Genomic DNA, 26,031 nt, shown 5'->3' on the forward strand with positions numbered 1-26,031 from the left:
TTTTTATTTATTTATTTATTTTTTTACATTTTGGTCTGCCTATTTTGAGTTAAAGATCTTATTTTATTAAGGAGGAAGCAAATGTTTGTCTTTGTAAGATCTTAAGTGAGTATTCTATTTTAAATTTGAACAAAATTGGAGTAGGATGGAGTAATGTTTACCAATGTGCAGATTGTTGAGCTTGCAAGTGTAACAAGGGTACCTGGGAAGCTAGGGAATGGGGACTGGGATCTCAGACCTACTCACTTTGCTTTTGCACTCTTCACCACAGAAGAACCAGGGGTTGGGGTACCAGGAGCTGGGAAGCTGGGGAACCAGGACCAATAGGCCAATTCCTACATTGTCCTGTGTACCCTCTGCCTCAGAGGAACAGGGATTTGGGGACTCAGAGGCCAATCAATCAGGAAGGCATAGAAAAAGGCTTGCTTCTGCAGCAAGCATGCAGGGTCCATGATGTGCTATGCCAGCAGAAGGTGTACTAGGTCCTAGACATTGGGAGGTAGGGAACTAACAAGGAGCTCTGGCCTACTCACTCATAGTGAGCACTGACTGGGCACAGGGCTGGTGAGAGTTGGGAACCCAGAAGCTGCTCATTCACAAGTCGAGAGCAAAAGTTCTGCTTTTGCAACACATACACTTGGTCCAGCCAGCCCTAAGCCAGCAGCAGGGTTACTCGGGCCTGCAAATGGGGAGTTGAGGAACTAACCAGGAGTTCTGGCCTACTCACTTTATGCTCGTACCTTTAGGTCTACGGGATCTGAGAGGTGGGGCTTAGGACCCAGTCAGTCAGGAAGTCAGAGCAAAAGACCTGCGTTAGCAGCATGCACACCAGGTCCAGGCTGCCCCAATCCAGCAGTAGGGTTATTGGGACCTGGAAACTTGGAGTTGGGGAAGTAACGAGGAGCTCTGGCCTACTCACTCAGTGAGTGCAACATCTGGGCAGGGGATCTGGGAGTTGGGGACCCAGGGTCTAGTCAGCCAGGAAGATTAGGAAGTCAGAGCAAAAGGCCTGCTTCCTTAGCATGTACACAGTGACCAGGCTTTCCTAAGCCAGCAGCAGGGGCAACGGGCTAGGAAACTGGGAGGTGGGGAACTTATTGGGAGCTTTGGCCTATTCATTTGGCACATGCACCCTTTCTTGCAGGGGATTTGGGACTTGGGGACCCAAGGGCCAATCTGGAAGCCAGAGAAAAATGCCTGCTCAGGGTCCTTTCTTCCATGAACTAATGTAGTTTGGTAATCTGTCAAAATCTATTCTGTTCACCATGTCTGATTTTTAAACTTTTATTGCTGTTTTCAATTATTTATACTCCTTTTGTGAGATTTGATGTATTTAATTTGACAATTATTTTTTGGCAGTACCAGTGATAAAAGGTAGCAGTTTTTGTCATGCCTAATATATTTTAAAAATGTATAAAAACATGTACTAAAAGAAGTAGCAAGTGTTGCTATAGAATGGAGAATACAGGGTGCTCTGGTGTCTGCCTTGTACCCTTGGTGTTGGAGCAGTGCTATCTCCAGTGAATACTCATTTGAGTGTTGCATGTTTTCTTCATTTTCTAGCTTGTTCAGATTATCATCAACACCACACACTTGGAGAAGTCCTGTAAATACCTGGAGGAATTCATCACCAACATCACTAATGTGCTTCCTGAGACAGTCCATACCACGAAGCTCTATGGCACCACAACCTTTAAGGTGAGAGCTCTAGGTCTACTGGGTACTTTGATTGGGGGCTGATAACACATTTACTTTGCTCTTAAGCATACAGAGGTGGTGTTTTGTTTGCTTGTTTTCTAGAAAAACAAAGATAGGTACACTAGTTCTTTTTTTCATTGCTTAAACAAATACCTGATGAGAAATAACTGAAGGAAGCCAGATTTATTTTGCTTTGTTTTTAGGGGTTGTAGCTCATGATGGCCTGGAAGGGATGGCAGTCAGGCTTATCACGTTGCACCCAGAGTCAGAAAGCAGAGAATAAATATGAAGTGAGGCTGGGCTATAAAACCTCAATTCCTGTCAACAGTGATCCATGTCAAGACTATACTTCCCAGAGGTTCCTCAACCTTCCCAAACAGCAGCAGCAATTAGGGCACAAGAATTTAAATACATTAGCCTATGGGGGACATTTACATTCTAACCAGCACAGGTACTCGTGTGTGTGTGTGTGTGTGTGTGTGTGTGTGTGTGTGTGTGTGTGTTTGTGTGTGTGTGTTTAAACTGAATAATCCTAATTTACAATTGTCAGAAGTATCATGGTTTCAGTTGCTATTAATACCAAATGAAATTTCCCACTTGGGGGAGGTGATATGATGGAAAATGGAATTTCAAAGGAGAAAGTGGGGGGAGGGAGGGTATTACCATGGGATATTTTTTATAATCATGTAAAATGTTTTAAAAACTTGAGAAAAAATAAAATAAGATTTAAAAAAAAAAGAAATTTCCCACTTGGTAACTCCTTTTGTTCTCTGTGTTAACTCTTTTACCCTTTAATGAGGAATTCTTTGCTATGGTAATTAATAATTTCTAATCATTTTTCACAGCCATTTATGAGTTTTGATTCAGTGTTAGATCAAATGGGGAAAATGACACCTTTTTTAAAAAAAATAAGAGTTATTGCTATATGATATCAATTGCCAGATTCGTTTAACATTATTTCCCTTGACTGACTTTATAAATCCTCCCTCCTTAAATTCTTCATTTAAGCAGCTTTAACATCTTCCTGGTTCCCTCATTAATTTTGGATTTAAATAATCTTTCACATGCTTTTACTATATTTAGGTACTGAGGATTGAATTCAGGGCCTTGCTTATGCTAGGAAAGTTATCTACATCTGAACTACATCTTGAGTCATAATTTTTAAGATTAGAATTTAGTGTAGAATATATATCTGAAGGGGGGTCATGTAGTTAAAGAAAAACTTTTCAAAAATGTACAAGAGAGATGGTTTAGCAGATAAGGTACTTGCTAATGAAGCCTAAGGACCCAATTTTGATTCCCCAGTACCCACATAAGCCGGATGTTCAGAGTGGCACATATGTCTGGAGTTTGTTTACAGGGCTAGAGGGCCTGGTGCAGCTATTCCCCCCACCCCCATCTTTATATCTACGGCTCTCTCCCTTTCTCTCGGTCAAAATAAATAAATAAATAAATAAATTAATTAATTAATTTTAAATGTAAAAAATATTTATTTATTTTTGTTTTTTTAAATTTTTTTGTTTTGTTTGAGAGTGAGAGCGAGAGAGAGGGAGAGAGAGGGAATGGGCACACCAGGGCTTCTAGCCACTGCAAAAGAACTCCAGATGCATGTGCCCCCTCGTGCATCTGGCTAATGTGGGTTCTGGGGAATTGAGCCTCAAACTGGGGTCCTTAGGCTCCATAGGCAAGCGCTTAATCACTAAACCATCTCTCCAGCCCTTTTTTGTTTTTTTTTGAAGTAGGGTCTCACTCTAACCCAGGTTGACCTGGAATTCATTATGCTGTCTCAAGGTAGCTTCTAACTTACAGTGATCCTCCTACCTCCTATCTCTGCATTGTAAGTGCTGGGATGAAAGGTGTGCACCACCATACTCAGCAGCATAAGGACACCTTTTTATAGAGCAAAAGAAAGATTTCTGGTAAACAAGCATCTTGCGGGGAGGGTGGTAAATGTCTTACTCCTAAGGTGCCATGCAGTCTTTAAATTGGTACTTTAACTAGAAAAAGCACATTTAAAAGGGTGAATATAAAGACTGTCCTATATGGTTTGAAGTTTTGTTGTTACAAAATTGTTTATTTTAAAACATTCATTGTTATTTGGAATCTAAAAATTGGTGTCACATACATGTAGAGTTAGATGATTCCTCTGATATTTCCTGCTTCCCATCCTTTTTGTCTCTTTTTTGGTGCTATCTCTTAAAATTAGGCCTGAAAGAAGAAATCAACTTGAATTCATACTGTTTTTACACTTTATAAGATAGATTGTTGGAAGGACTTCTTTTTGCTGTTATAAGAAAACACTGTAATGTTGAACTACAGAATAGTTCTTCAATTTCCCTGTGATTAATTTAGCTCTTAGCCCATATTACGTATTCACTAGGTTATCAACAGTGCCATTAAACAGAACTTATTACACATTGCATTGTTTATGTCATTCCTTAGAAACTGCTAACTAATGTCTTACTATAGCCATCCTTTTATATATACTGGGAACTGGTTCCAGAACCACCACTAAAAACAAAGTTTTCAGATTTACAAGTTCCTTATATAAAATCATTACTATGCTTATACCTAACTCACACATTTCCTCCAGGATGCATTAAATCATCTCAAGGTTACTTATACTACATTAGCCATGTACTTGCTATTGTGTTTGTTACAATGTATTGTTTGGGAATAATAAGAGAAATTGTATACAAGTTTAGTAAGGCTGTTTTTTATTTGAATATTTTCAAAGTATGATTAGGTGCTTGAATCCATGATTGAGGAACCTACAGGTACCTAGAATTAACTTTATATTACGATTGGTACTTTCTTAAAATTTAATTTAATCTAATTTAATTTAATTTTTTCTCAATTTTTTAAAACATTTTCCATGCTTATTAAAAATATCCCATGGTAATACTCTCCCTCCCCCCTTTTCCCCTTTGAAATTCCATTCTCCATCATATCCCCTCCCCATCTCAGTCAGTCTCTCTTTAATTTGAAGTCATGATCTTTCCCTTGTCTTATGATGGTCTTGTGTGTGTAGTGTCAGGCACTATGAGGTCATGGATATCCAGGCCATTTTATGTCTGGAGGGAGCATTTTGTAAGGAGGCCAGCCCTTCCTTTGGCTCTTATATTCTTTCCGCCACTTCTTCCTCCTTAGACCCTGAGCCTTGGAAGGTGAGATCGAGATGTTGCTCGGTACTCCAGTCACTTCTTTCCAACACCATGATACCTTCTGAGTTGTCCCAAGGTCACTGCCATCTGAAAAGAGAAAATTCTCTACCCAAAGTGAGAGTAGCATTAATATAAGGGTATGAATATCAAACTGCTTACTGGGCAGTTTGATAAGCATAGCATATACACTTATCCAGACATCAGCAGATGTTACACCCCTAGGGCTCATGAGTACCCCTTTTTTTAGTTTTCAGTATCAGGGATGTATTCCTTCCCTTGGAGCGGGCCTCTAGTCCAGCTGGAGGGCAGTTGGTTTCCACCATGACAGATGTGCCACTATTGTACCCGTTGGCTCATTTGGCCTGGCTGGCCAATTATAAGGCTTGCAATGTCCACTGTTGAGTATCTTCATTGGTGGTATCTCTTTTTCCCATTGAACTGCATGTAGAATGCCTTCTTCCAGCTTCCTGTCAGCTGGTCTACATGGAGGAGGTTATCAGCTCAGTTCCAGCAGGATTTCTTGGTGGCCTTGCAGTCTAAGTATGTGTAGTCTTTAGCAATAGGGTCTTTACTATTGGTACTTTTTTTTAATGAAGAAGAGAGTTATGTAACAGAGAGGCCCTGAGAATGAGTATGAAATATGACAACAGCTTTCAGACCATCACAGTGAACTTAGGCCACTTAATAAGAATAAAAACTATTCTTTCTTAGAAGGTAGTTTTCATTTATTTGCAAGTAGAGAGTGATTGAGAGAGAGTGTGTCAGGACCTGTTGCCACTGCAAATAAACTCCAGACACATTTGCCATTTTGTGCATGTGTTTTTATGTGACTACTTGGGAATTGAAGCTAGACGACTAGGCTTTTCAAACAAGTGCCTTTAACCTCTGAGCCATCTCTCCAGACCAAAAATTACTCTTAAATACTAGCCTTTGGTGGGCTGTGAAGGGGGATAAATCAGTAAAACACTTGGTATGCAAACGTAAGGACCTGAGTTTATAGACCTTCAGCACCCATGTAAAATCCAGTTTTGTGAAGCACCCCCGTGGTCTCATTTTTGGGGAGGTGAAGACAGGAGAATCTCTAGGGCTTGCTGACTAGCTTCTTTAGCCAAGTTGTTAAGCTTTAGCTTCAGTGAGAGATTCTGCCTCCATAAGTAAAGTAGAGAGTGACTAAAGAAGATACCTGGCATTGTGTACCTTTGGCTTTCATATGTACCTGCATATAGATGTGTGCCCACACACCTATGGGCATGCATGACATGTATGCACATCACAAACACATATACATGTCAAAATTAGCATTATTTTAGGGCCCGGGTAATAATTTTATCAGAAAATGGTTTTATTGTTCTATTATCAAAGTCAAAAATTGAGCCGGGCATGTTGGATGTTGGCACATATCTTTAATCCCACCACTCTGGAGGCAGAGGTAGGAGGATCATCATGAGTTTGAGGCCACCCTGAAACTACATAGTGAATTCCAGGTCAGCCTGAGCTAGAGTGAAACCCTACCTTGAAAAACAAAATAAAACAAAAAATTAAAATTTGTCCCAAAAGAAAATGTGGGAATAATTATACTTCAGCATTATATAAAAAATGAGGTGTTATTGAATTACAAAGAGATTCATGTATAATTGTCTTATAGATAGAGCATATGTTATATCTAATAATCACTTCCAACCTGTCTCATTTTCACAGTTGCAGTGGCTTTCAAATTATATTCACAAATCCTCTTACAAGATGCTTGTGTATTTTGGAGTTACTCTAGCACTTGGAAGGGTTTATTTTGGTAGTTTTGAGACTGTTTCACTCCATAGCCCAGGTTGGTCTCAAACTTGTAGTATTCCTCCTGCCTCAGCCTTCTAGGTAAGTAAAGGCTTTAGCCACCATGCACAGCTTGCTCCAGCATATAATACTGAGGGAAGATGGGAGGCATGCAAGAACCCATAGGGATTGAGCTGCCAGTGAAATACTTAATAAAGGAACATTCTGTAGACCATGAAGGTCATGTTTGACTGTGCTTTATGAAACACTTGTTACTTAAACAGAATGAAACTTTATTTCTGCCAGGTCGGTTGGAGACTAGCTAGCCTAGAGCTCAGTATAAACACTGCAATTATTTCAGTTTCATGCTGTGTATTTTCCTATGCTACTGTTTCCAGAAACCATCTCCTTACACATGGAAGCCTTTATTCTGGAAAAGGAGCAAATACAAGCTGGTCTTCACGGCATTCTCTGTTTCTCTCTGCCACATGGCATAATCAAACTGACATTCTTAACTTTCCTTGTTCCTAAGATTTTACTCTTTCTTATAGAAGAGACCAAAGATATTCCATCTCAAATACTGTTTGTATATATACTCTGTGACAGTCTGGTAAATTTTAGGAAGAGGAAATGTGCATAGTCTCTTAGAGTTGGACTTAGAGTTTCTGTGATCTATAGGGAAGCCAGACACTATCTTCTGCAAATAGCAGTAAAATGTAAAATACTTTAAATGTGTTCATCTATTCAGTAGTTGTTTTTTTTTTTTTTTTAACAAGAGAGGGAGAGAGAGAGAGAAAGGGAGAAAGAGAGATGGGGGTGAATTGGTACACCAGGGCCTCAGCCACTGCAGTAGAACTCCAAACATGTGTGCAACATTGTGCTTATAGCACCTTTGTGCATGTGGCCCGTGTGAGATCTGGAGAGAGATGGAACATGTAATCTTTAGGCTTTGCAGGCAAGCACCTTAACTGCTAAGCCATCTTTCCAGCTCTAAGTAGTTTTTAAAAATATATTTCACTTATTTGCAAGGAGAGAGCAAGACGAGACAGACGAAAAAAGACAGAATGGGTACACCAAGGCTTCTAGCCACTGCAAATGACCTCTAGATGCATGTGTCACTTTGTGCATCTGGTTGTATGTGGGTACTGGGGAAGCAAACCTGGGTCATTAAGGTTTTCAGGCAGGTGCCTTAACTGCTGAACAATTCCTCCAGATCTCCATGGGTTTTAATAAAGCATCTACCATATATTAATTAAGCAATTTTATAGGTATTAACAAAACATATCAGTCTCCTGACTCTATAGAATTTATATTCAAATGAACTGCTGGGTGATAAACCGATCTAACTGGTGGTAAGAACTAGAGAGAAAATGACTCAAACTGACATAAAGTGGTTTGAAGCCTTTGGCAGTCTGGTAAATGTGCATTTCAGTCCAAGGCTTTGGAGTAATAGTAGTGCAGGGTATAGTGAGTGCTCAGTTTACCAGTGATGCTTTGCTCGCTGGTGGAATTGTTAAGAAGCTAGATAGGGTCAGATGATTTCTGGCCCTCTGGGAAATACAAAGTAGTGTGTTTTTTTTTTTTTTTCTGAGCTTAGATGTACAGTAATTTCAATATGTGGAAGTATGTTGTAGTGATCTGGTTATTATATGAAAATTAAATCCATTATAAATTGGTAAGTGTGGAATGTGAGAGTCCAATTTGGAGGTTGTTGCAAGAATTCATGTAAGAGATAATGGTCACATGGGGTGATAGAGTTAGAAGCATCAGGAAACATCTTGAAGATAGAAATGACAAGACTTACTGCTTGGATTGGCTGGAAGTTTTAAGTAATCAAAAGATAATTCCAAAACTTTGAATAAATTATGAGATGGGGATAATATTCACTGAGAAGGGGAACATTTATTGTCCCTTAAGAGAGTAGAAAACTTACAGAATGAAGGTAGAAGCAACACTTTTAGTTTTATATATCAAGCTTGAGATATTTCTTATCGTCATAGAGATGTTTTCAGGGTAGAATCATAGCTGGGTCTAAAAATTTAGTATTTCTTGGTATGGAGGCTCAGTTTGTTACTTGTTCTGCTCTGGATAAAAGATGTCAAGGTGGAGCTGCCAAGACGCTGAGTGACAGTCCAGAGGAGAGCTCTCAGGGAACATCAAAGAAATGAGAAGTGAGCAGTAAGTTAAGTAAATGAAAACTTAGAACTCTTTAAATAACTCTGTACTCATAAATTTTAAGGATCTGCTGGAAAGTATATGGCTAAAATTGATTTTAAAGACAGGAAATCAAAATTCACTAATAACCTTGTAAGATGTGAAAACATTGGAAAAGACTAATAATTGGCCAAGTTACAGATGGTATTGCCAGATAGTTGCTGTATAAACCATTTCAGATCATAGAGAAAAAAGAAAAATATCTCAATTCCTTTGTATCAGTACACCCTGATTCAATGCATAGATAAACTCAATAAAATACTGTAATTATAATAATGTAAAAACCAGGCATAAAGCCTATACCAGAAAGTGAAAGATTAAGGTTAAAAATGCAAAGATGGTAAGTATTAGACAGGTACCTAAATCTGTCCATTACTCGGAAAGATCCAGTAAGAAAAAAATATATTAGTGTTTTGAAAGAGGCAAAAAGACACTTCCGGTTAAGATGTTGTAGGAACCATGCCAAAGCAGCCTAGGGGAGAAAAGGCCCCCCCCCCCAAAAAAAAAACCAAAAAAACACCAAACCAGCAAAATAGACATTTCTACTAAAAAGTGAGAGGTACAAGAAATTACCAATGACAACAGAGAAATAGTAGAGATCCGGAGCATCTAGAGCCTGCACAGGCAGGCAGGAGAGGGGCCAACAGTGGCAGCACTAGGTTCCCCGTGGCACCAGGTCTGCAGGGCCACAGCTATGAGGCTCAGCTTCAGTTGCAGGAAAAGCCAAATGAGGGAATTTTCCACTCATACCGAAGCTCTTCACAAACTCAAGAAGTGTGAAGGGAAGACTGGAGCAAACAAAAGAGGACCAGATCACGAAGTAGAGGATCACCTGGACCAGCAGGAGAACTAGAACTACCATCCACAGCTTCCACTCCCCCATGGTCAGTGCAAGCACCAACAAGGACCAGAGACCAAGGAAAGGGAGCTCACAGCACCCAGGACCGGCAACCAGAGCAGCAATCTAAAAAGCCAGCCAGCCTAGTTGAACTCACAGCGCAACAAAGAGGGACCCAAGCAGGAGCGCAGCAAAAGTGAGACCAAAATCATGCCAAAAGGTATGTGGGTTTACACCAGGTCAGTACTTGCTAAAGAAGCGTGGTTTATAGGCCTGAACTGGAAGTCCTAATTGCACCTTCAATATCAGGATGAATTATATGTTAAATCTGATGAATGGTCGGATTTGCCATTCTTTTTTTAAAATTTTTTTTTTTTTGCTTTTAATTTTTATTAACATTTTCCATGATTATAAAAGAATATCTCATGGTAATACCCTCCCTCACACCCCACACTTTCCCCTTTGAAATTCCATTCTCCATCATATTACCTCCCCAGCTCAATCACTGTACTTGCATATATACAATATCAACCTATTAAGTACCCTCCTCCCTTCCTTTCTCTTCTCTTTATATCTCCTTTTTAGCTTACTGGCCTCTGCTAAGTATTTTCCTTCTCACGCAGAAGCCCAATCATCTGTAGCTAGGATCCACATATGAGGGAGAACATGTGGCACTTGGCTTTCTGGGCCTGGGTTACCTCACTTAGTATAATCCTTTCCAGATCCATCCATTTTTCTGCAAATTTTATAGCTTTATTTTTCTTTACCACCGAGTAGAACTCCATTGTATAAATGTGCCACATCTTCATTATCCACTCATCAGTTGAGGGACTTCTAGGCTGGTTCCATTTCCCAGCTATTATAAATTGAGCAGCAGTAAACATGGTTGAGTACGTACTACTAAGGAAATGAGATGATTCCTTTGGATATATGCCTAGGAGTGCTATAGCTCGGTCATATGGTAGATTAATCTTTAGCTGTTTTAGGAACCTCCACACTGTTTTCCACAATGGCTGGACCAGATTGCATTCCCAGAAACAGTGTAGAAGGGTTCCTCTTTTTCCACATCCCCGCCAACATTTATGATCATTTGTTTTCATGATGGTAGCCAATCTGACAGGAGTGAGATGGAATCTCAATGTAGTTTTAATCTGCATTTCCCTGATGACTAGTGGCGTAGAACATTTTTTTAGATGCTTATATGCCATTCATATTTCTTCCTTTGAGAATGCTCTATTTAGCTCCATAGCCCATTTTTTGATTGGCTTGTTTGATTCCTTATTATTTAACTTTTTGAGTTCTTTATATATCCTAGATATTAATCCTCTATCAGATATATAGCTGGCGAAGATTTTTTTCCCATTCTGTAGGTTGCCTCTTTGCTTTTTTCACTATGTCCTTTGCAGTGGATTTGCCATTCTTAAATAAGCTATATTTTGGGCTTGTTACTTGTTGCTTCCTGATTTATAGTGGCTTTGTTTCCTCTTCTTTTGTACATTAGGGAAGGTTCATACTTGGTAACAAGCTGACTTGGAAACCTCAATAGACCAGAAATCTTAACCTCCTGGTTGACAGGATTAATGGTGTGGGACACCACACATCCTAAGGGACAGTGACATTGTTTGAGGATCTGGTTGTCATAATACGTACACTTGCATAAATACTCTGTGCTGTTTTTCATTGGGTGTGTACATTGTTTAGTTAAATTTTAGAATCTGCCTATATTTTGTTCCACTCAGCCTATTTGAATACTCCCATAGCAGGCAAACCCAATAGCTATAGTCACTTTTGTAGATACTTTGAGATTCTAGGAGACACACCTAGCACCTTAAGCTTCTACCCTGTAGAGATAAAACATCAGATTGATAGATACATCTAATAAAACAGCAGCTAACTAGAAAACCCAAGCACTAAATTAATCCAAGATGTTGGGCTGGAGAGATGGCTTAACAATTAAGTGCTTGCCTATGAAGCCTAAGGGTCCCAGGTTTGAAGCTTGTTTCCCCAGGACCCATGTTAGCCAGATGCACAAGGGGGCGCATGCATCTGGACTTCGTTTGCAGTGGTTGGAAGCCCTGGCATGATCATTCTCTCTCTCTCTCTCTCTCTCTCTCTGTCACTCTTAAATAAATAAAAATAAAAAATTAATCCAAGGTGCAAAAATATATACATTATAACTCAAGAAATACCAAAAATCAAGACAGTACAAATCCACAAAAAGTACTAATGCATCAGAATTTACCTCAGTTAGAATGATTTAGAGGAAATGCCTGAGAAAGATTTCAAAAGAATGATTATAACTATGCTCAAAGAAGTCAAAGAGAAAATCAAAGGAATCAAAGAAGACACAGGAAACCAATTTAATAAAATAAAAAGGTCAATACGAGACATAGATAAGGAAATAGAAATAATAAAATAAAACAAATCAGAATTACCAGAAATGAAGAACACAGTTAATAAAATTAAAAACTCAGAAGAAAATCTCACCAGTAGAATGGATGAAGGAGAGGACAGAATATCTAAGCTAGAAGACTAGGTGGAAGATCTAATACAGTCCAACAAAGATAAAGACAAACATATAGAAAAGTATGAGTGGGAATTTCAAGATATTTGGGACACTATGAAAAGATCAAATATAAGAATTCAGGGTATAGTAGATGGAGAAGAATTCCACTCCAAAGGCAAAGTAGACGTCTTCAACAAAATCATAGAAGAAAATTTTCCCCAAATTGGGAAAGAGGTGCCAATACAGATACAGGAAGCGTTTAGAACCGCAGCCAGACAAAACCTGAAAAGAACCTCTCCTCGCCATATTATAATCAAACTTCCAAACTCACACACCAAAGAAAAAATACTGAAAGCAGTTAGAGAGAAAAATCAAGTTACCTACAAAGGCAAGCCCATCAGGATTACAGCAGATTACTCAACACAAACTTTAAAAGCCAGAAGGGCTTGGAGTGATGTATTCCAAGTTCTGAAAGATAACAACTGTCAACCAAGGTTACTTTGTCCTGCAAAGCTATCCAATCAAATACATGGAGAAATAAAGGCTTTCCACCAAAAAAAAAGAAGGCTAAAGGAATAAATGAAGATAGAACCAACTGTACAGAAAATACTTGAAGGAATCCTCCATGCTGAAGAAAAAGAAAAACACACATATAAGGCAACTGGAAAAAACAAGCAATATTCAAATACTGGTTAACACAAAAGAGCAAAGGTAAAACTGAAGAATTATAAAAAATGGTAAAAAAGTCTGTCATTGTTTTGGGAAACCTTGTAGGTTTCTCTGATCAAAAGCTCATTGTGGATGGTAGGCCCAAGCTGGAAGTGGGGGTTACAGGTCAGTGTCCACTAAGAAATTGAGGAAAAAGATAACTAATATACAAGAGTTAGAGAGGAGAGAGAGAGGGGGGAGAGGGGGAGAGGGAGGGAGGGAAGATGTAGGAGATTTAGGTCAGTTTTGATCCTACCCTCTCCAGTGTCTTGTGGTTGAGGTGTTTCCTGTAAGGGTCTAGTGAAGGTTCAGCCATTTGGTCTGTCTTTTAGGAAGTAGAATTTTATGGTACCATTGCCGTTTGGGTCTGGATTGCTGTTTTCCACCCTTTGATTCCCTCCCCGCCCTCCCATCCATCTTATTGTCTAGTCCATGAGGTGCTTGCTGGGTATGTAAGGCATCTTGGACAGATTCAGGTTAGGTGTTGCAAATGAGTGAGGCTATGTGTCGATTTTTTTTCTGGGATTGGGTAAGTTCGCTGAGAATGATCTGTTCCAGGTTCAACCATTTTTCCTCAAATTTCTTTATGTCATTTTTTCTTACTGCTGTATAGAATTCCATTGTGTAGATACCACATCTTTGTTATCCATTCTTCTAATGATGGACATCTGGGTTGATTCCAGCTTTTAGCTATTACGAATTGAGCTGCTACAAACATAGTTGAGCAAATCTCTCTGGCTTTTGGTTTGATGACAGACTTCTGTCAGAGTACTTGATGACCCACCAAAGGCCAGGGGTAAGACCCTATTGCTGAAGACTCCATACGCAGCTGGCGCGTAAAATGGAATGACATGGCTGGAAGCCAGGAGAGAGTCAGTCCCCAGACAGTCAGCGTGTCTAGTGCCAGAAGGCACTACATAGGCGACTGGGGGAAATGACCAAGATCTGTCCAAGCAACACATTGTTTAACCTAATTAGCAACAAATAACCGGATGTGGTGCCCACACAAGTGCAATAGTGGTACACAGCCATGGTGAGGAATCAATTGCTCTTGATTTGGCTAACTGATCCACTCAGTGGTACTAGACCCATAGCTGGAGCTGGGAAACAAGTCAGAACCATACCCAAACACAAGCCCACTCTACAATATCAAGCTACCATCAATCACGGGGTATAAGAGGGCCTAAACCTACCATACTGTCTATCAAAAAAGTAAGTGTTATCTCAATTTTCCAGGTGCTAACTTACTCTCTGTTGGAGAATCTGCTTTTCTTTTCCAGATAGATGCAGATCCTAAGAAGAGAGCTGCCCCAACATACCTCAAAAGGGGCCCAACTGAAACTAAGGACAACTGGTGAAATAAGCAAGGGTGATGTTTACCTGTGAACCAGATACCAGCACAAAGGGGAAGGAGATCAACACAGAGAAAAATCAACACCTACCAAATCAGAGAGCCAGAGCCTCAGAGGCCCCCAACACCTCAGCACTGAAGCAGACCAAAAATGAACTCAACATGGCTCAGGGAAATTTTGTGGATGAGGGGGCAGAAAGAATGTCAGAGTCACATGTTGGGTCATGATTTGCAGAGACATTTATTATACCAATAACTGGGGGCTAATTCCACAATGCACGACCCATTTTCATTAACAAGGAGGGTCTAATGGGAGGGGGTAGATCACAGATGAGCCTAAATAATGGTACCAAACTGCCTGTATTTACTGAAAAGAAAACTAATAAATTAAATTTTTTAAAAAAATGAAAAAAAAACATGAACACACACAAAAAAAAGGTAAAAAAAATACACATCTTTCAATAATATTCCTGAATATCAACAGCCTCAATGCCCCAAGCAAAAGACATAGGTTTGCAGACTGGATTAAAAAGCAGGATCCTTCAATTTGTTTCCTTCATGAAACTCATCTTTCTACAAAGGATGGTTAGTATCTTAGGGTGAAAGGTTGGAAAACACTGTTTCAAGAAAAGACGCCTAGAAAAAAACAAGGGCTGCTGTCTTAATATTTGACAAGGTAGACTTCAGTCCAATATTAGTTAGGAAATCTAAGGAAGGTCAATTTATATTGATTAAAGGCACAACCCAGCAGGAGGACATTTCAATCCTAATCATATATACGCCTAACATGGGGTGTCCTAACTTCATCAAACAGATATTATTAGAACTACAGTCACAGATATCAACAAACAGAGCTGTAGTGGGTGACTTCAACACCCTATTCTTATCAATTGACAGTACATCCCAAGAAAAATAAACAGAGAGGCATCTGGAATAAATGAAGTCATAGAAGAAATGGACCTAACAGATATATACAGGCCATGTCATCCCAGTGCTTCAGAATATACATTCTTTTCAGCATCAGATGGAACATTCTGTAAAATAGATCACATATAAGGACACAAAGAAAATTTTACCAAATACTGCAAAATTGAAATAATTCCTTGCATTGTATATGCCAACTATAGACTCAAACTACAAAGCAATAGCAAGAAAAGCTATAGAGCATACACAAAATCATGGAAAGTATACAATACACTACTAAATCATGGGTCAATAAGAAATCAAATAGGAAATCAAAAAAATTCATAGAGTCAGATGATAATGAGAACACAACATACTAAAATCTCTGGGACACAATGAAGGCAGTCCTAAGAGGGAAATATATAGCCTTAAGTGCCTGTCTTAAGAAATTAGAAAGGTCACAAGTAAATGACCTAATGCCTAACCTTAAAGCCTTGGAAAAAGAAGAACACGGCATACCAAAAATCAATAGACAAGAAGAAATAATAAAGATTAGGGTAGAAATTAATGAATTTGAAACAAAAATAAAAATCTAACAAATCAATGAAACAAAGAGTTGGTTCTTTGAACGGATAAACAAGATTGATAAACCCTTAGCAAATCTGACCAAAAGAAAGAGAGAACAGACACAAATTAATAAAATTAGAGGTGAAAAAGACAACGTCACAACAGATACTGGAGAAATTCAAAAAACCAGTGGGCCATACTGTAGAAACATACACTCAACTAAGTATGAAAATCTGAAAGAATGTATGATTTCCTTGATTTATTATGACGTATGTAAATTAAACCAAGTTGATATTAACCATTTAAATAGACCTATAACTACTATGGATATCCAAGCAGTTATCAAAAATCTCCCAACAAAAAAAATCCAGGCCTAGATGGATTCACTGGTGAATTTTACCAGACCTTCAGAGAAGAGCTAACAACATTTCTTCTTAGGCTTTTCCATAGAGTAGAAAAAGAAGGAATTCTACCAAACTCCTTCTATGAAGCCAGCATCACCCTTATACTGAAACCAGGCAAAGGTAGAACAAATAAAGAAAATTATAGATCAATCTCCCTCATGAGCATAGATGCAAAATTTCTCAACAAATTATTGGCAAACAGAATACAAGAATATATCAGAAAGACCACTTACCCCATTCAAGTTGACTTTTATTACAGAGTTGCAGTAGTGATTCAGCATATGCAAATCGATAAATGTAATGCATTATGTAAATGGAGTAAAGTACAAAAATCATATGATCATCTCATTAGATGCAGAGAAAACATTTGACAAAATCTAACATCCCTTCTTGATAAAAGACCTACAGGAAAAAAAAAAAAAAGACCTACAGAGAGTGGGAATAGAAGGAATATATCTCAATATAATAAAGGTTATTTATGACAAGCCTACAGCCAACATATTACTAAATGGGGAAACAGTAGAAGCTTTTCCACTATAATGAGGAACAAGACAAGGGTGTCCACTGTCCCTACTTTTATTTAATATAGCATTGGAAATCTTAGGCATAGTAATAAGGCAAGAGACGCACAGAAAAAGGTTACAAATTAGAAAGGAAGAGATCAAATTATCATTATTTTCAGATGACATGATTTTATACATAAAGATCCCCAAAGAATCTATCAGAAAGTTGTTTAGAGCTGATAAACACCTACATCCATGTAGCAGGATACAAAATAAATACATAGAAATCAGTAGCATTTCTGTATGCTAACAACAGACACACAGAAGATGAAATCAGAGAATCACTGTCATTCACAATGCATGAAAAATTAAAGTACCATGGAATCAACCTAATAAGGAAATGAAGGATCTCTACATTGAAAGCCTTAAAACACTCAACCAAGATTTTACAGAAGACACTAGGAAATGGAGAAACATCCCTTATTCCAGGATTGGAAGAATCAACATTGTGAAAATGACAATCTTACCAAAAGCAATCTACACATTTAATGCAATCCCCATCAAAATTCCAATGGCATTCTTCACGGAAATTGAAGAAGGAATCCAACAATTCATTTGGAATCACAAAAAATCTTGAATATCTAAAACAATTTTGTGCAGTAAAAATAAGGTTGGTGGTATCACCCTACCTGATTTTAACCTGTACTACAGAGCCATAGTAACAAAAAAAAAGCATGGTCCTGGTACAAAAGGAGACATGTAGGTCAATGGAGCAGAATAGAGGACCCAAATGTAAGTCCGTATAGGTATAACCCCCTGATAGTCAATAAAAGTTTCAAAAATGCTCATTGGAGAAAGGACAGCCTCTTTAGCAAATGGTGCTGGGAAAACTGGATATGTATCTGTAGAAGGATGAAAATAGATTCTTCTCTCTGTCCATGCACAAAAATTAAGTTCAGATGGATTAAAGACCTTAACATCAGACCTGAAACTCTGAAACTGGTAGAGGAAGAAGTAAGGGAAACCCTTCAACATATTGGTCTTGGCAAAGACTTTTTGAATATAACCCCAATTGCTCAGGCAATAAAAACACAGATTAACCACTGAGACCTCATGAAATTACAAAGATTTTATATGGCAAAGGGCACTGTGAATAAAGTAGCGAGGCAACCTACAGAATGGTAAAAAAAAAATCTTTGCCAGCTATATATATGATAGATGATTAATATCTAGGATATATAAAGAACTCAAAAAATTAAATAATAAGAAATCAAACAAGCCAATTAAAAATGGGCTATGGAACTAAATAAAGAGTTCTCAAAAGAAGAAATATGGATAGCATATAAGCATGTAAAAAATTTCTACATCCCTAGTCATCAGGGTGTGCTGTTTTACACCTTTAATCCCAGCATTTGTCAGGCAGGGGTAGGATCACCGTGAGTTCCAGGCCACCCTGAGATTACATAGTAAATTCTAGGTCAGCCTGAGGTAGAATGAACCTACCTCGTAAAACCAAAAAAAAAAAAAAAAAAAAAAAAAGAAAAAGGAAAGAAAGTAAATAGAAAAGAACTTGAAAAATTAAATAATATGACATCTAAGAAGTCAATTAAAAGATGTAAAAAAATATTTTACATCCCTAGTCATATCACTCCTGTCAGATTGTCTACCATCATAAGAACAAATGACCATAATTTCTGGCATGGTTGTGAAAAAAAAAGGAATCTTTCTACACTGTTGGTGGGAATTCATTCTGTTCCAGCCATTGAGGAAATCACGGTGGAAGTTCCTTAGGCAGCTAAAAATCTATCTACCATATGACCCAGTTGTAGTACACCTAGGCATATATCCTAAGGACTCATCTCATTACCTTAGAGATACTTGCTCAACCATGTTTATTGCCACTCAATTTACAATAGCTAGGAAATGGAATCAGCCTAGATATCCCCCATCTGATGAGTGGATAATGAAGATATGGCACATTTATACAATGGAGTTCTACTCTGCCTTAATGAAAAATGAAGTTAGAAAATTTGCTGGAAAATGGATGGCTCTAGAGAGGATTATACTAACTGAGGTAACCTAGGCCCCAAAAGTCAAGCGTCCCATGTTCTCTCCCATATGTGGATCCTAGCTACAGATGACTGGACTTCTGTGTGAGTAGGAAGAAAACTCAGTAGCAAAGGTCAATAAGCTAGAAAAGAAACATAAAGGGAAGAGAAAGGAAGGTATCGGGGTGCTTAATAGGATGGTATTGTATATATGTAAGTAGAAGAATAGATTAATGGGGGTAAAAAGCTTAAGTGAGGTGAGGGGAAAAGATTAAAAAGGAAAGATGGAGGGAGGTAATCAAATCTAAGACGATATCAATAAATCATATGGAAACCCACTTTTTGTGGCAATGGAACATTCAGGAGCCATAGATTTTTGCTAGAAAATTTTCAGTGCCAGGGATGGGATACCTTCCAGTGAGTTGTTAGCCAGGGAGGTCCCTGATGTTACCAGAACATTATAGGCCATTGCCGAGACCCTTAGTTTCCCACCAGGAATAGATGGCAAGACCCAGTTGCTGAAGACTCCACATACTTGGGTTGCAAGGCCACTGAGAAATCCTGCTAGAACTGAGCTAATAACCTCCTCTGTGTAGACCAGTTGACAGAAAGCTGAAAGATGCCATTCTATATGCAATGTAGTTCAATGGGAGAGTGAAGATACTCAATAGTGAACACTGCAAGCCTTATATTTCGCCAGTAGGCCAAATGATCCAATGTATGCAATAGTGGCATGTCTATCATGGTGGAAACCAACTGCCTTCTAATTTTACTGGAGGCCCCCTCCATGGGAGGGAATACAGCCCTGATAGTGAAAACTTAAAACACGTGGAATCATGAGCCCTAGGGGCGTAACATCTGCTGCTGTCTGGCAAAATGTATGTACACTATGCTTATCAAACTACCCAGTAACCACTTCTCTTAATATTCATACCCTTATATTAATGCTACTCTCACTTTTAGTAGAGAATGTTCTCTTCTCAGATGGCAGTGACCTTGGGATTACTCACAAGGCATCATAGTGCTGGAAAGAAGTGACAGGAGTGCTCAGCACTGCAATATCTCTATCACACCATCCAGGGCTCAGGTTCTATTGCAGAAGAGGTGGCGGAAAGAATGTAAGAGCCAAAGGAAGGGTAGGACTCTTTACAATGTGCTACCCCCAGACACAAAATGGCCTGGATATCCATGACCTCACAGTGCCTGACTGACACTACCTACACAGGACCATCATAATAAGAGGAAAAGATCATGACATCAAAATAAAAGAGAAATTAACTGAGAGGGGCAGAGGATATGATAGAGAATGGAGTTTCAAAGGGGAAAGTGGGGGTAGTGTGGGCATTACCCTTGGATTTTGTTTTTGTTTTTGTTCTGTTTTTTTGAGGTAGAGTCTCACTGTGGTCCACTCTGACCTGGAATTAACTATGTAGTTTCAGGATGGCCTCGACCTCAAGTGCTTCTCCCACCTATGCCTCCTGAGTGCTATGATTAAAGGTGTCTGCCACCATGCATGGCAGGATATTTTTTATAATCAAGGAAGTTGTTAATAAAAAAAATTTGAAAAGGAAAGAAAAAGGATAAAAGAGCATTTGTATATCAACATCTACTTCTGATAAAACCTCTGTATGGACGTTACAAATCCAGAAAGTAGAAGACCAGCTGAAGCCATCATTGACCTGAATGGTGACTTCAATCAACTGGATCTAACTGACATTTGTAGAGCATTTCATCTTCCATTAGCAGAGTGCACATTCTTCCTAAACTTATACAGAACACCGAGGATGACACAATATATTCTAGGTTAACCAAATACCTTTGAAAAAATTTAATGGCATAATAAAAACCTGCTTTTAAAACATGTGGAATTACACCAGATGTGAGTAACAAAAGTATACTTAGAAAATCTTAAAATATTTGGAGGTTAAACAATATGTTCTAAGAAAAATTGATTCCAGAATGATTCCTAAAAGGAATTTTAAAATATTTTATTTGAAATTAAAATAAAAACACACCTCACCACCGTTTTCATAATGCATTGTTTGCAGCGAAATTTGTGGCATTAATTACTAAATAGCAGAATATAAAAATCTAATACTTCCAATATAATCAAAATAATAGAAATAAGAAAATTAAGTAGTAATCAAGAAAAATGAAAAATGAAACTATTATTGGACATCACCAAATTCAAAAGTGAATTCTTAGCAAAGCACACAATAAAATTATTAAACTTCAGTGTGCCTAACCAAGGGAAAAGTAGAGGAAAGACAATATTATACATGAACAATGATCCATTCATACCCTTTACAGGATAATAAAGAAGCTAGGCATGTCGACATGTGCCTTTAATCTCAGCACTCCTGAAGCTGAGGGAGCAGGAATGTCTTGAGTTTGATGCCAGCTTGGACTAGTGACTGAGTAGTCCAGAGAACTCAGTAGTCCAGGCTGTCTTTGTACCCATCACAGTTCTCCTACCTCAGCCTCTCAAGTGCTGGGACTAAAGGTGTGAACCTGTATATCCAGCTTCTAACACATTTTATGAGGCCATCATTATCCTAATATCAAACTCAATAATGATAAGAAAGAACTATTGATGCGTGTTGCTTATAAACATGGATATAAAAATCTTGGTCTTAGTGGATAAGGTGTTTGCCTGCAAAGCCAAAAGACCCAGGTTTGATCCCCCAATACCCAAAAACAGCAGATGTTCAAGGCGTTGCAAGCATCTGGAGTTCATTCACAGTGGCTTTTGGCCCTGGTGGTCTCATTTTCTATCTGCCTCTTTCTCTCAAATGAATAAATAAAATATTTTTAAACAAATCTTTATAAACTAGCAAATGTGTTGCAACTGAATGATATTTTGTGTCTTAAATGTGCTTCAGTATTTAAAAGTCTGCTAATGTAATCCTTTATATAAGCAGACTAAAAATAGAAAAATTATAGAATCATAACAGTAGTAGAAGAAAAATACTTATTTCAAAGACTTAGCAAATTGAAATAGGGTGAGTTTCTTCCACCTGGTAAGGTCATATGAAAGAGCCACTGAGCTAACATTTCATTTCCCATGAGAAACCTGGTGTCTTCCTGTGGAGACCATGAGCTAGGAAGCTAGCCACCTATGTGGTCTCCAGTGAAGGAGAGTGCTATTGCAGTATTACTGAGAATACAGAAGATGAGGCTGGGCCTCAAGCATAAGCAACTTGAAGGAATTAAGAGTATTTTGAGACCTTGGGAATGTAGAAAGGGATCTTCCTGGAGTCTCAGAAAAGATGAATAGGAATAGGATTCTGAGAGGATCTTTTTTTCTTTCCTTTCTCTTTTCCCTTTTCCCTTTTCCCTTTTCCCTTTCCCCTTTCCCCTTTCCCCTTTCCCCTTTCCCCTTTCCCCTTTCCCCTTTCCCCTTTCCCCTTTCCCCTTTCCCCTTTCCCCTTTCCCCTTTCCCCTTTCCCCTTTCCCCTTTCCCCTTTCCCCTTTCCCCTTTCCCCTTTCCCCTTTCCCCTTTCCCCTTTCCCCTTTCCCCTTTCCCCTTTCCCCTTTCCCCTTTCCCCTTTCCCCTTTCCCCTTTCCCCTTTCCCCTTTCCCCTTTCCCCTTTCCCCTTTCCCCTTTCCCCTTTCCCCTTTCCCCTTTCCTTTCCTTTCCTTTCCTTTTTTTTTTTTCTATTTTTCCCCTGTGGTCTAGTAGAGGCTGATCTGAATTCACTATGTAGTCTCAGTTGGCCTTGAACTCACAGTGATCCTCCTGCCTCTGCCTCTGGAGTGCTAGGATTAAGGGTGTGCGTCACCATGCCCGACTGAGAGGACGTTTTCTTTTGAACAGAAGCAAATAAGCAGGTGGCCAAGGGCAGTGAATGTACGTTCCTCATTTAATGAAGCAAACCAATAATAGCTTTTCTTAAAGACCAACCAGCCACCCGCCCCAACCACACATAAAGTTTTTAAAGATTACTTTGAGTTTTTGGAAAAATAAAAATTATTTGAAAGTGGTAAGTGATACTCAAACTTTCCAATGGTGTCACTTAATGTGGGTGAGAATTATGTGGTGGTCCAAAACATACAACTTTTTTTTTTTTTTTTTTAAATTCTGGAAGTCTGGTTGCTTTCTTAAACTTCACATTGCTTCACAGGATGCTAGGCATGCAGCTGAAGAAGAGATTTATACCAACTTAAATCAGAAGATTGATCAATTTCTACAGCTGGCAGACTATGACTGGATGACAGGAGATTTAGACAACAAAGCCAGCGATTACCTAGTCGATCTCATCGCCTTCCTTCGGAGCACATTTGCTGTATTCACGCACCTTCCTGTAAGTAGTAGTTGCTCCTAGTTTTGCCTCTCAAAATACCTTCTAGGTTGGTAAAAGATATTAGTTTTTGGCTTAGCCAAGGAGTTCTTAGTGTATCACAAAGCTCATCCTATATTTTTAAATGCTCAAGAAGATTTTGAAGTCTCTCATGCCATATGTTTTCATTGGCTTTTGTGTTTTGTTTATTCTGACAATGGTCCTTATGATTATGTCTTCTAGTTAGGTTCAGGTTAATTAATACAAGACATAAAAATGTCTTTTATGAAATATAGAACAATGTTGGGGATTAGAATTTCAGATCTAGGTCTGTTAGTTGTAGAGCACCTTTAATTTTTAGGTGTGTTCATGTTCCTGTATGTGTGGGTGTGCATGTTTGTGTGGGTACATGTGTGCACATGCATGTGGTGGTACCAGAGACAACCTCAGGCGCTGCTCCTCTCAGGTGCTATCCATCTGTTTTGTGTTTATTTTTTGAAACAGGTTTTCAATTGATTTGGAACTCACCAAGTAAGCTAGAGTGGCCAGGGTCCTCCTTTTCTCACCTTCCCAGAGCTTTGTTTATAAGAATGGGCCACCATGGCATTAAAAAACATATTTACTTTTTATTTGCAAGCATCTGGCTTTACGTGGATACTGGGGAACCACACCCGGACCATCAGGCTTTGAAGACAAGTGCTTTTAACCACTTTGCCCAGTGCTTGCCATCTTAATGTGTGTTTGGGGATTTAACTCAGGTCCTTATGTATGCAAAGCAAGCACTCTCTCATGATTGAGTTATCGCCCAGTTCTCTTTTAAATTTTGTATAAGATGAAATTCTCTGATGAGACTCTTTGTCTTTTTATGCAATTGGTCTTTGATTTTTGAGCATGCACATTAGTCATTGTTTACTACTTATTTGTTACTTATATGCCTATTGGTAGATTTGCTTCTGATTGTTTTCTCAGGTTCAGTCACTTGTTCATGTCTCTTTCCAGTATTTTTCTTGGTTGTTCAACATTGTATCTAAAATGTGTGGTGTGCCACCTTTCCTGTTTCATCCTTTACTTTTTCAATGCAAGTAGTGTGAAGGTGGGTTGTTCCTGAGGTTGGTCATCTTTTTTTTTTTTTTTTATTTAGGTAGAAACTTTGTATGGACACATTATGTGTTAGTACCATCTTTTCCTTCTTCCTTGTGCCCATTCTCTTCAGTGGGATTGCTGGTATTCACCATGGGGTTGTGAGTTATGAGATGGAGAGCAGCAGTCAATCATTGTAAGGGGTTAGGGTGGGAGTAATGCCTCTGGACTTTCCCTTTCCCTTTCCCTTTGTGTATCTTGCAATGTTTCATCCAGTCTTCAAAAAACATACCCCAGTCATGGTGGGTGTGTTTTAAGTCTACTTTAGCATTGTGCTCTCAGGAGCTTCTGGATTTCTGCTTTGGTGTGTTTTGGGTATCCTCAGTGTCTGGAGGCTGGTCATCTTAATGAACTCACCAGTTAATTTGTCAAAGTTGGCTTGTAGCTGTAGTGTACATCTTGTACTTGTTCTTGCTATGATTATTTTTTATTCTTATATTGTTATTTATTTATTTATTTGCAAGGAGAGAGAGAGAGAATAAATAAATGCATGAATGAGTGTACCAGGGCCTCTTGCCACTATAAATGAACTTCAGAAGCATGCACCACTTTTGAATCTGGATTTACATGGTTATTGGGGATTCAAACCTGGGCCGTCAGGTTTGCAAGCAAGTGCCTTTAACTGCTAAACCATCTTCCCAGCCCTCTGTTTTCTGCTTCTAGGCATAGTGCTGCAGGGTATTTATAAGAGCCTGGCATGTGGTAGTCTACACAGCATCAAACAGGATTGTAGAGATTGCTACATTTCCAAGAATGCTCACCTATTCTGCCTCCTGTCTTCTTTAGTTTTAAGATGTGGCAAATGTCTTGAGAAGGTATCTTAGCAGCAAGCAAATCAGCAGTTGACAACAGGAAAGAAATGTGACTGGACATTGCCAGTATATTTTTTCTCTTCAAACATTCTGCTTTATATCTGTGGTCTGTGTACATCCAAAATGCATACGTTGAACCTAGTTATAATGAGCAACCATAGGAGATGAGATGCTTGGAGATAATATATCATGAGGGGGGCAGAATTGTGAAGGACATTATTGTTCATATATAGGAAGTTATAGAGAGTTTCTTGTTGCTTCTGTTATGTAAGGATGTAGCAAGATTTTTTTAAAAATTTATTTGAGATAGAGAGGTGGAGAGAGAGAGAGAGAGAGCGAGGGCATGCCAGGGCCTCCAGCCACTGCATGAACTCCAGATGTATGTGCCCCCTTGTGCATCTGGCTTATGGGGGTATGGGGGAATCAAACCTGGGTCCATAGGGAAGCTCCTTAGCCACTAAGCCATCTCTCTAGTCCAAGAAGGTTTTTTTTTAATTTAATTTTATTAGTTATGCACATACTTAGTATCCTTTCCCTCACTCCTTCCCCTTTTCCAGAGGGGCCCTCCTCATTGAAAGAAGATTTCTTGAAGTAGGAAATGAACCCTCACCTGACATTGAATCTTATTACCTGGTCTTGAACTGCCCAGGACTTAGTACTGTGAGAAATAAGTTTACTCTTGTTTGGAAGCTACCCAGTCAATGATATTTTTGTTGTGTATAAGATATCCAACCCATAGTATTGTGTTATTTATGCTTGAATGGATCAGGACAGTGTCCATCTTGATTCTTATGCACTCTTCCACTACTGACTTACTTCTCTGAAATGCTCAGAGACTACTATATAGGATTAATTGTAGAAATACAAGGATGAGCCAGGCACAGTAGCTCATGTGGCTGAGATAGGAGGGTTGCCATCAGTTTAGGACTAGCTTTTGCTACAGATTTAGGCCCATATCAGTCTGGACTAGAATGATTACCTTCCTTATAAAAAAGTTACCTGAACAAGCTCAGTTTAAGGAGTCTTTATTCCTGTACAGTCCATAATGGTGGGGAAGACTTGTGGGAGCACAAAGACAAGCTGGCCACTAGCAGAGAATGATGGATGTGGCTGCTCAACAAGCTTTCTTTT

General features: G+C 38.8%; 1 protein-coding gene across 4 annotated transcripts in view; it reads left to right on the forward strand.

Annotated features, from left to right (window-relative positions):
* Positions 1 to 26,031, forward strand: part of Exoc6b (exocyst complex component 6B) — a 672,146-nt gene that overhangs the window by 375,360 nt on the left and 270,755 nt on the right. For all 4 annotated transcript variants that reach the window (XM_045152123.1, XM_012951116.2, XM_045152124.1 and 1 more), the window contains 2 exons: positions 1,564 to 1,698; positions 22,793 to 22,972. In XM_045152123.1, coding sequence (XP_045008058.1) covers positions 1,564 to 1,698; positions 22,793 to 22,972 — 315 coding nt within the window. The remainder of the gene's footprint in view (positions 1 to 1,563; positions 1,699 to 22,792; positions 22,973 to 26,031) is intronic.

This window comes from Jaculus jaculus, chromosome 6 (genome assembly GCF_020740685.1).
Source record: "Jaculus jaculus isolate mJacJac1 chromosome 6, mJacJac1.mat.Y.cur, whole genome shotgun sequence".
Taxonomy (NCBI): domain Eukaryota; kingdom Metazoa; phylum Chordata; class Mammalia; order Rodentia; family Dipodidae; genus Jaculus; species Jaculus jaculus.